This window comes from Aethalodelphis obliquidens, unplaced genomic scaffold (assembly GCF_003676395.1).
Source record: "Aethalodelphis obliquidens isolate GAN/ISIS:26980383/991018 unplaced genomic scaffold, ASM367639v1 scaffold39, whole genome shotgun sequence".
Taxonomy (NCBI): domain Eukaryota; kingdom Metazoa; phylum Chordata; class Mammalia; order Artiodactyla; family Delphinidae; genus Aethalodelphis; species Aethalodelphis obliquidens.
Genome location: NW_020837983.1, coordinates 2,634,321 through 2,646,393, shown reverse-complemented (window position 1 = coordinate 2,646,393; position 12,073 = coordinate 2,634,321). Strand labels below are relative to the sequence as shown.

The following is a 12,073-nucleotide window of genomic DNA, read 5'->3' as shown; positions in this document are numbered from 1 at the left end:
CACCACTTTGTTTTGAAACACTATTTAACTTGCACTTAAAATTCCAAAAAATAAAATAAATAACACAGTGTCTCAAAGCATTTTCTAAAGAAACCATATCTGATAGATAATTTAATTTTTAAAAAATAAAACAGGTAAAATCTAACACATTGTTTTAAGGTATTGATGTATGTATATTTTAGACCCGACTTAAGGAAAGAGGAGTTGTGTCCAGCTTTGAGTCAGATGATTGGAGAATTAAGAACCCTATAGGACATGTCACTGCAGGAACTCTGAAAATACTTTCTGTTTTGGATTTTTCTAAAATTTAGAAGGGCTTGTATCTGTTTCTTAAACAAAACAAAACTGGCCTAGTATTAGCGTGTAAGTAGATGGGTGTGATACTTCTGACTGGTTGTGATATATGCGTTTTTTTTCCTTTTGTTGTTGTCAATAGAAAAGATTGATCTCTGGGCTGGTGAACATAATATCTGTCCCAGTCAGAAAAGGAGAGAGGAAATTAGCAGAGCGATTGGTGGAGAATGATATCTGTCAAAAGAAACACTTGGAGAGCACTGAGTTTAGTAATAGGTGACTGCCGGAAAAAAGGGAACTTTGAATATTGTCAAGGTAAGGAACAGACAAATATTTTGACTTTGCAATTTACTTACATGCCAAAAATCAATCTACTATTTTCTTCCTAATAAATTAGACTTGTGAAGATTTTTCTTTTCTTTTCCTTACTTCTTCTTCTAGTGCCTGTTGATAACGAATTTGTATTATATATTTAAAAAATCTGTCTTTGAAATCCTTGGATGTGGGATTGGGTGGTGATCAGTCAGCCTGGCTGTGGGAGCCCTTGTTTGATAGCTTTGGGTCTGAAGATAGCAAATGATCAAGTACCAATTTTTTTTTTTAACCCCTTTTCTTGTTGCTGTGCTTCTTGCCATGTTTCATAATACATCTGTTATAAGCTGAGCAATACTTGGAGTTAAAGAGTAAAAGCTATGTCATGATTTCTGTGTTTACTGCAACTAGAGATGGTATTTTCTGAAGCAGTTTGTTGACTAAAGAGGGAAAAAAGTGCTTTTCCATTTATTATTTCTTCTGTTTGATTTGGATATTTTTTTAAACTTGTAGGTGAATATCATTTCCTAAGCAGAATTCATGTCCATAGGCACGTTTAAAAATAAAAAGGTCTAACTTTAGGAAAACAGCAAAATGTACACTGTTTCCCATTTGGCAAGTGACTTCTTAAAGTCTGCAACATTTAAAAATTAAGGAGAGCCCTGCATTATGGGTTCCAGAGAGTTGATGCCTCCTGCAGCCAGCTCTGTTTCAGTTTTAGTGGACTTGTGCAGAAGCACAGATGAATAAAGTTAAATTGTGCTAAGAAAGAATTGAGAGTTAACACAAACGTTGTGTGATACAGGTTGGCACTCTTAGTGGTTAGGTGGGGATTTTTGAAGTTCTGTGACTGCCTGCCTGACTACATGGAAAAGGTAGTAGCAAAATATTTACCCTTCATGGCCATTGTTCTGGAAACATAGCTGCTGGTGTCCCCCCGCCCACATAACTTCTACTCTTGCAGTTCCTACAAAGGCTTATTGACTTTTTCTTAAAGTTCCCAAGAAGGTGTTGGCAATTGACGGTGTTTTGTTTTTGAAAGACCAGAGAAAATGAAATGATTCCCTGTATAATTATAGGCTCCTTTGAGATAGCCTAAGTCATGATTTGGTTTCTGTCTGTATTTCTCTTCCTTTCATTCCTCCATCTTCATAATATGATGTTCTTCTACTGTAATTAGTGAGAGACATAAATTTGAGAGAGAAGACGAGGAATTCAAAAATTTATTAAGTAATTGAGACATCTCTCACCTCTGCTTCTGTCTTTGTACCTGTGTACTATTGATAATAAAAATAAATTTTTTGAGAACTCAAATCTTGGTTGATTAGATTTCTCAAGTCCAGCATAGAAGAAAAGTTGTTAATATCTTAAAGGAAACAAACATAATAATAACAACAACCACGCTTGCTTTAGAATTGCTTTCTCTTCATCTTCCATCAGAAGAAAGCACTTTGTTTCAAAGAGGGTATAATTCTCTGCTTTCTGCCTTACGTATCTCTGTGTGTGGGGGGGAGTGACAGTATGATAAAAATATATAAGGTGCAGATTGCAAATTGAAAAGAATATTGGATTTTTAAAACTTGAGCATATATTGCAGATACATAGTGTCATCGTCTTTACCCACCCCTATCCCATTACAACAGTATTCTCTCCTGGTCATGTGGCATATCTCTGTGGGCTGCAGACACAGAGGACCATTGCAGCATGGAAGATCCATATTGAGAGCAAAAATGCATGACAGAGATACATTTTAAAACAAGTTTAATGCACATTATTTGTTATAATATGCAAATACCGATCCTGAGTATCATGTATCAAAAACACCATGTTGAGTTTCTTCTCTCTCTCGCTTTCTTGTGTGTGTGGGTGTACATACTTAAAAAATGATGTGTGTGCGCACACACGTATATATACATATATATATGTACATGTAAGTATATAATTGTGTGTGTTGGCCTATTTTATAACTGTTGAGTTTTCTTTATGATTCATGTGGCATTGAAAAATTTACTCCTAGTTTTTTCTTTTTTGTGATGGTAGTGGGTGTATATAGGTATGGGGTTTAGACTCAGGTTGAGCCAAAAAGTAGAGAAAAACAGAAATCACATACTTTAAATTTACAAGCATGGAGTCCATTGGATTCTTGGGGATATAATTTGGAAGCAGAAAAAGCAAAGAACTATATGAAATTGAGCAGTTGTGGCAGTAAGAGACAGTGACCTGAGGTGGTGCCAGAGAGTCTGGTCCCTGTGATGAGTCTGAAGCAAGGCAGGGGTCACCAGGAGACAAGCCTGTCTCTTTTGGGTGGCCAGGGGAGAAATGATGCCTTAGGGACAGTCACCAGCTTAGCTGGAAGCTGATAAAGGCAAAACGCTGCTATGTTTCCTCCCAGTATTTTAAAGCATATCCAAAATATGCACAACGTTCACTTTTCTAGAATTCTGTTATGTGTGTCTTTGTGAGGAGTGAGTGGATTTGGGACAGTTAGGAGTGGTATCCAGCTTGAGGAGCTTGCTTTTAAAAGCCATTAAGGAAAATACTAAGAAGGGTCCAATATTTGTCATATAAAAAAGTTAATTGGCCATCTAAAAGATGCAAGAACATTAGCAGGGAAGCAGTTATGACAGAGGAAACTTGTTGCAAAGTGGTATGTATTTATGTTTGAATCATGGGATGGGATATTTATGTAGTACCAATTTTTAGATATTGTGAGATATTTAAAAATAAAAACATTTAATTTAGATGATGCTGTGCACCTTCAAATATTGGTATCTTTATTAGGAAAAGAAGAAAGTTATTTTCTTAAGCAAAACTGCTGGGTTTTGAGAGCGTTCGCCTATATTTTTAGTCTTTCTTGGTCATGTTTGAGGGGTCTGATAGTATTAATGGGCTTTACCCCACACGGAGCTTTGAGCTTATTGTAGCACTGCACACTGATCCCAGGTCAGTGTGATGCGTGAAATCAATTTATTTGAATCTCTTTGCCTCTATAGGAATTTGGCAGCATGCCAGTTGTTTTCATTTAATGTTCTTTGTGTTGAACACAGACAAGCAGGCATGCTTTTGTATTCATCTTTCTTTTGGTCTCTGTCTCTTTCAGCCAATATTTTACTCTATGGATTTTGAGATGAAGGAAGAATATATTATTTATATGATTCTAATCATTACTTAATGTGTGTGTGTGCTACTTTCTTATCTTTTAAGGGATTTTTAAAAATATTCCTGAGTTTTAAGGGTGACTTTCTTTGTAGAGAAGAAATAGTTTTTTAAAAATAACATTTTTGATGAAACATAATAAACCAGATCATAGGTGGTATTTACTTACCATCATGCTCATTATCAAAACTGAAAATAACAATATTAATTACACTATACAACAGATGTTTAATTTGGGAACTGGATTATCAAAATCACTTCTTGGGGAGCTTTTTGAATGTAAAGATTCATACTTTAATCAAGCACACGCTAAAGAAAAAAATATTATCTGGGTATTATTATCTTTGAATAATCCGTGTTGATTAAGATGCCAGTGTTTTACATAGATTTGTTGTTATATGTGATTTTTTTACAAAATTCCTGCCATTAGGGAAATTTTTTGCTCTTAAAATTTGGAGGGTCATGACAGGGAACAGCACAGAGGTTTTTACGACAAATAGACCTTTCTGTGGATGTTTTTGTAGGGAGGATTTGTTTCTGGGTCAGCTTTAGGAAAAGGTGGAGAAGGAAACGAGAGAGAGTGAGAGGAGAATGCTCTGTTGATGCTCCGGGCAGTTCTTGCGGAAGTTGATATGCAGAACCAGGGAGCCGCGGCTTCGGGGTCAGGCTCATACCCAGCAGCCCTGCTTACTTGTTTAATTACCTGAAGAGCAAAACAGTCAGCCGGAGAGTGTGTGAAAGCCCAGTATCTCTGCAGCCGCCTGGCGCTCTGACATCCTGCAAGGCCAGCCCTGTCTGTCCGCCAGCGTCAAGCTGGCTCCCGCCCTGGGTTCCTTTCTTTCTGGAGGCATTGTGTGGAAGAGGGTTTGGTCAGGAATTTGAGGTTCCTGCCAGTGCTGTGTCCCTGCTCTTTCTTTCTGGACTACGGTGACAGACATGCTTGATATATATATATATTTTTTTCTTAATGGGTTTAAAAATCTGTCTTTTTCATTTTACACCCTGGCCTTGCTATATGAAACAATATCTCTATCAACAGCAACAGACATTAACCAGTGCAGGACTGGCCTCAGTTAATGGGTTCTCATTTTCCTAATTCCTGTTATTTAGTGTCCTTCGTGTGTTGCCTTTTTAGGTCAGATTCACTGGTAGTTTGGTGTGGTACTAGCAATTAAGGTTGTTTTTTTGTGAGGCAGTTTTGGAATCTTAATCTGTCCATGAAAACAGAATAGTCCATTTTTAAACAAAGGTGATAGAACCTTTAAGGTTGGATTTTTTCCTTTCCCTGGAATTTAAATATGGATGTGGACATTTGCTGTGGGAAGGGCCATACCCTTTGAAGAAGCTGAGGGTGGTGAGAAATATTATTTGGAATGTGTGGCCAATTTGACAGTAGTATAGGGTACTCTGAGGAATGCTTGGAGATGGAGCCATTTGGGAGATCCCCAGAGTATAACAAGATGTTATGTTGCCAAGAGGAAATCCAGCAGGTTCTTTATGCACAGGGTGGGCTGGTGAAATGTCTGCACTGTGGGTGGGGGAGCAAAGGTGGTGGTGGTGGTGTTTCCTGCAGAGGGAGGGGAAAGTGTGACTACATGTGCAGTGATTTGGTTTTTCCAGCTACTTCATTAGGATTCTGTCATGCAGACTTCAGGGCATTTACCCTTTAGATGCACATATGTGCATCCCATTAATGTTAATAGGAGTTGCCGTCAAGTAAAGAGAGCAGCAGTGTGTACCTGTGTTCTGTATGAGCACAGCTCCAGGGGATTGATTCCATTCTTTGCAAAGAATAAAGGAATTGGACTTTGCAGGGAGGAGTTTGGTAGGAATTATTCTAAAAACTTATTTTTCATATTATATTTATGGAAGCGATGTCAATATTTTATGTGTTTGTATACCACTCCAGTGAAAAGTATATAACCATTTAAATAATTGGATTAGCCTCGTTCATCTTGGGATGGAGCTGGCATCTCCATGATCTATTTATACGCTAGCGTAAGTAGTAGTATGTGGATCCTTAGGCACGTGCATGTTTATTTATGTATCAGCCTGCTGCATTTTTTTGAGTATTATTCCTCTTTCAACATCAGTATAAATATGAGAAAAGAAAACAGGTAAATATATTTTAAGCCACAGTCAGCATTCCTAACTGGTGTCCTCCTCCACTGGCAGACTCCAGGTACACCCCTTTCAAGCTCCAGGTTTTTGGTAGTTCTGTCCAGCTGGAGCTTTCTTAAATGCAAGTAACATTACTGCCAGTTGTAGCATTAAGCCTTAGCAGCAGGGAGTGTATAACGTGAGAAAAACTTGGAGGACTTTGAAAAGTGAATGGGGAGAGTTGTGGCTTGCAGGTGGTGGCACCAGGAACTAAGGAACAAACTATGAACAAGAAAATGGGGTTGTTGCCTTGCACTGAGTGTGCTCAGTAAGTGGATTGAAATGGCAAGAAAAAAGCAGATCTGTGGGACAAGAGAAAGGGAGGAAGTGAATTACTCTAGAAGAGAGAAGGGAAGAAGCCAAAATCTATTAGTAACTGTGGACCTGTGTCAATTTACCAACAGGAATCAAAACAGAACATTTTGATATAACAGATAAAAAAAGTCACAGTATTCCAAAATTTTAGTAAGATTCTGGTATCTACAATTAAGAATAACTTTAATGAGAAGTGAGAGTGAGAATTGAAATTTCCATACAGAGTAAGAATTAGGTTGAGATTTTTAGGTTTTAACCACTGTTCAGTGTATTTCAGAATATACAGCATTGCATTCTAGTCTGCCTGGTCTTGTGGGGGGGTGAAGGGAGGAGGAGCGGGGTACATGATGAAATCCAGGAGGGTTGGAGTGAAACGTTAATTTAAAAATTTACATTGTTATAAAAGCAAATATACTGTGCTGGGTATTATTTGAACAAATAAAGCAGTTTTGTAATGAAAACTTATAATGGAATCCATAATACCTAGGTTTGAATTTGTTTATAAATGTGGCAAATTAGTATGTGTGGATGGATTTTGCTAATTTGCAATGTGGAGAGATAGAAGTGGAGAGTTTGTTAGAGATAAAAGTCCTGTGAAAAAAGAATATGATGAAAAAATTCTGGGATTTTTTTTGTTTGTTTGTTTGTTTTATTGCTGTGTGTTTGCTCCACCTGGTGGATTTTGTTGAAAGTGTTTTAATCCATGTTAATGAAAAGACTGCCCTGCGCACAATTTACAGTAAGATGAATCTTTTATTTTTGTTGCTGTGAAAAATAGTTTAATTCCTATCAAGGTCAAAACATTTATGTCTTTTGTTCAGTATTTTCATTGCATTGAAAGTAATATTTATTGTTTCTTCTGGCTCAGAAATGTAATACATGCTCACTTCAGAAGATTTGGAAAATAGAGAAAAATTAAAAGAGGAAAATAAACATGATTTATAATTTCATCACCCAGAATCATTGCATTATTTTTAAGAATAGATGTTATCAGAAGAGGACCACTTTTGCATTTACATTTATTTAAAGATATGTGGAATGTTAAATACTATGCCAAAGTGTGATTGATGATGATTATTATAATTATTTTTGGGCACATGCTGCCTTTAAAATTCCCAGTCTCTAAAAAAAAAATCAGTGTTTTGCAGGAACTGCATTTGCTAAGCTACATGTCTACAGAAGGCAAAGGTAGTAGAGATTAAAGGTACCTCATGCATTCATAGGGCTGCTCATACGGGTGACGAGATCTGTTGTTCGCTGGACTTACACAGATTGCTTTCTTTAGAAATCTTAAGGAGTCAGTTGTGCTTTGATCATCTTATTGTTTTCCTTAGGTTATTCTTTTTTTCTCCTTTAGACTCTAAAAGCTCTGTAACAGAAGGTGAAGTTTTGAAAACAGTGTCTCCATATGCAAGGGATTTGGAGACCTTTTTATTGTCTTTAAAATTGTCATTCACAGTCCTCATTAGCATTTATTGTTGCAAGCATACAGGCAGAAAATGTGAAATTGGTATGTCATGAATAGCCCCACAGAGCTCTCGAGCCCTCCGAGTTTGCCTGCATGTGGTGTGGGCTGGGCTTTGAGGGAAAGCTGTCCAGATGGCTGCCTGCACAGGGCAGAGCTGCAGGTTTTTGTCTCTGGTGCTGGGAGGAGGGTAAGTTCATCGGAGCATACGCCATCACCCTTGCTTTTTAACAAAACTAACTTGCCGTTAGTTAGGATGGGGAGGTGGTGACATTGAAACAAAGGTTTTCCATAGAGTGTTACAGTCCTTGTCAAATGGGTAAGAGATGAGTATAGAGTGTCTTCAACATTATCTGAGTGATTTTTGTAGCTATAAAACATAGGCGGAAACTAAATGGCAACTTATTTGCAGATTTTACATGCAAGTGTATACTTTTTAAGATTGATTGTTTTTATGGGAATATGCTTTTGTATGAAGAGAGAGTTGGTATAGCTAGTATACAGCCTTGTGGATTACTAAGGAAGTGTTTTTACTTTAACATTTTTAAAAATAATTTAACCCTTTGCTGGTGCCTATGGATTAATCTACATTTAATGATATTAGTAGGTTTGAAGTTTGCATTTAACATTCAGACAATGCAAGTGTTAAATCTGTTAACATTTCAGAATTTTTTTGAATATTAGGTACTGAAAATCAAAAGTCGGTGGTGGAAAAGAACTGCAATATATTGTGATATTTTAAAGGCCTTGGCACTGTTAGAAACAATTCATAATAATTACAAATACAGATTTTGTTTTTGCACGTGATAGTTCATCTTAAACAGATTTCATTTTGTAGAAATATACATACATGCTCCCTATATACTTAAATGTAATAATACACATCTTTTCATTCATATGTAGAGAACATTATACTTCAACCAGAGTTAAGAATCAAATACAGTGCCTAAAAATTTTTTGGAATGATATAACTAACATTTTATTCTGAAGGTGGAAAAAAAATATCATAGAGACTTTTGGGCTTATCAGCTTAGGTAATCATTATTATTTAAAAGTTTGTTGTGATTGGCATCTTCAAATTACAGTTTAGAGCACATTATTAACTCACTTTAACTGATTGGAGAAACAAAAATCAAAGCGACCTGAGTCCTTTGGTTTGACATGTCACAGGTGAAGGGAAAGGGTCATGACTTCTAGTTCTTGACCTGCCACTTGCCCTGGTAGATTTGGATTTCTCGACAGACCATATAGCATGTTCTCCATGGGACACTGTTTTGTATGGTGCTTTGTCATCTAGTTGCAAATGATCCGAGCAGCGAAGCTTTTCTGCTGCTGTGATGTCTGGTATAATCACCTATTAAGATAAGCTTCCTCTATCCAGCATGTTTTCTTTGACTGGATTCCATCTTATTGCTAGCACTTAGGCTCTCTTGGATAGCCCTAAATAACCCTTTGACCCCGTGATGTTTATACACCCTTCAAATTCTTAAGATGGCAATGATGTCTCCTGTTCTTTTGTCATTTAAGCAAAGCTCTTGTGAGCTCTTCTGTGGGCTGGCTGAAAGTTGTGGAGACAAAAATGCTTGCCAGTCATTTCCCCCAAAGGAAATATTTGAGGGAAATAGCATGAATGTGTCCAGTTGTTTACAACAGACTTTTATATAAAGGAGGTTAAAATGACAGATATTCTCTTACCTTTATAAAATACTTCAATGAACTTTTTAACTTAATTATTTTCTATCCCACTCATTTCTTTCTGGTTGGCTGCATCTTATGTTGTAGCCTAACTAAAACATAAACCGTTTGTTTTTCTTGCAGACAAAGTATAATTGGATTTATCTTTGTCAGGAGACAGTCTATTATGGCTTTTATTTAATACAGTTTCAGATGTCTTTCAGTGGCAGAAACAAATTAATGTACATTTTTATTAGGTGTTGTATCTATTTAATTGACTGTCAAAGTGATGAGAAGTTAGGAAATCATCCAAAAGAGAGGTCCATCTCCCGTAGCCCAACAGCTCACACATTAGGTAGGTTTGCCCTGTCAGTGGGATGCCTTTAGAAAACACTAATAGCTTCCAGCTGGGTGGAAAATCAAAACCTTTGGGGTCTGACAAAACTAGCAGATTTGAATTTGAAAGCAGAGCTAATGCCTCCATTTTATTTTTTACCACTCGCCCATAAAACATTATTTTCCAATATGTCAGCCTCATTTGGTGGCCAGTGGTCTGAAATTGAAAGTGGAACAAGCAAGCGGAGAAATCTGGACATTAGTGAGTCCGCCCTTTCAAGCTGGTGTGCCACTTTGTGGACAGGTCTCCCCTAAGAGCAGGGGGGTCTTAATGACCATTCATCAATGCTCGTTGGCTGATCATTGAGTGCCTTCTCATTCAGTTTATCAAGTCTTGCACATAAAAAGTCAGAATAAGCCTTATTCAGCTTTGTTAAAGGCAACTAGGAGTAAAATGCTCCATTTGAACCCATTTTGCCCTGTTTTTTCACTTTGTTAATGCAGCCCTGCTTAAATGAGTGCCTTTATTGGGTCGGTTAGAATATCTGAAACTATTAATTCTCTTGTATTGAATAGCTGGTGGCAGGCCAGAGCAGATGGGGTAGGAAGGTATTTGGTTGGGTGTATTGCTTTCAATTAGGATCAATGAGGTTTCAGCTCCTTTGAATTAACTCACTTAATACCTACTGTGTGAAGTCACAGTGTATCACAACAGCCTGCTAGGAGCAAGTGGAAAGTTGAGAAGACCTGTGGAAAAGCTTTAACTCAAACTCTTCCTTCACCAGTGCAGAGAGCTTTCATTAACTGCAATTTCAGTAGACTGCTAGTCCCTATTGGTAAGTCAGGTTTGAACAAAGGAAAAATCTGTACTATAGGGATGGTCTGTTTTGGAAACAAGTGGAAAATACCTTAGAGTAATACAATACCATAATGTCCTTCTAGTGAATGAGCTAAATATACTGTCAGAAATTTATGTATTATTTTGGGAGCTGGGCATTCAGTTGTTGACTAAATTTACTGATTTGGAAAGTGATGTTTTAGATGACTCCCTTTAAAAAAAATCCCTTAAAAATGCTCTGTGTTCTTAATTAAAAGACACGCATTAACTGACATGGCTCTTCTAAGGAAGACACTTAATTGGTCAGCAATGTATTCTTTGTTATTGTTTAGAATATATTTTAATTTTTAGAAATATGTTTCCTAATGGTAATGCAGGTCGGTGTTTTATGCCAGGGAAAACTTCCACAATACATATTCTTTTTTCCCACTCACTTACATAAATGTATTCATCATGTTATTGATTGTCTATTTTTATTATACAATTTGAATGTTAGAGATCTTGGCTCCTTATACTCTTTTTTTTTTTTTTTTTTTTTTTTTAATTAAAGGGAAAGTTACCTCTGTCTAAGTAACTGTATAGAACTGTAGAACTATGCATCCAGGCTTTCCTGTTCAGGGAGAACTGCCAAATGGGGTTGCTGCTTTGCTTGCCTCCATGGCTTAAAGGATAAGAGGAGGAAACTGGTTCCTGGAGAAAAATGCTGAACTAGTCTCAGGTGCACACACACTCAGGCCCTTTCTGCAATCAGATTTCTAGGTGAGAATCTCCAGGGATCCAGGTTTTGTTGATGTGGATCAATTTAAAGTGGCAATTACTGTAGTCAGATAACAGCTTAAAAAGCTTTTTTACACATAGAAAAGATACATAATCACACAGCATATGGAACTTCAATTTTCTGAGCTGTGGTTTAAGGACTTGCAGTGTACCGATATTAAGACCCAGTTTTAAAACCGGGTATCATCCAGTTTTCTTCAAGTGTATTGCATTTTTGTCCTATGATTTTCTATTTTAGAAGTGATTCACCATGCATATTGATGAAAGTTGGGTTTCCCACTGTGAAAATGTTCTCTTTCTAACATAGGTATAGTATTAAAAAGAAAATCAGTGGCATGCAGCATTGAGTGGCTTAAAAAAAAATACTCTCTTTAAAAATGAAAATCTGCAGATTTAGGATGCTGGATTCCATAAAGGCCCTTATAGCAGGGCTTAATTGATTATCCACCCATGCCTGCTATAAAGCTTTCTGTCATAAGAATGTTTGAACTCGGTGCATAACTGTTCTGAAATCCATTACACAGAACCTCATTACAAGTGACATCTAACTAAGATGAACAAAAAGATTGGCCTCATAAATAGAGTGCAGTACACTATTAGTGACAGAACAGAGTAATCATTATGAATTATAGTCATTTTACAAGTTGTCTCTGACAGTGATGGATTTTTGAGGGGTTCACTAGATGAAGCAGCACTTCTTGGGCGCAGTATTTGAGGACTGTAAAAGTCCTTATTGATTGACACTG

General features: G+C 36.9%; 1 protein-coding gene across 1 annotated transcript in view; it reads left to right on the top strand.

Annotated features, from left to right (window-relative positions):
- The first annotated feature begins 442 nt into the window (after nucleotides 1-442).
- Nucleotides 443-12,073, top strand: part of RUNX1T1 (RUNX1 partner transcriptional co-repressor 1) — a 112,248-nt gene continuing 100,617 nt past the window's right edge. Inside the window, exon 1 of the mRNA XM_027131386.1 lies at nucleotides 443-609. Coding sequence (XP_026987187.1) covers nucleotides 522-609 — 88 coding nt within the window. The 5' untranslated portion in view covers nucleotides 443-521. The remainder of the gene's footprint in view (nucleotides 610-12,073) is intronic.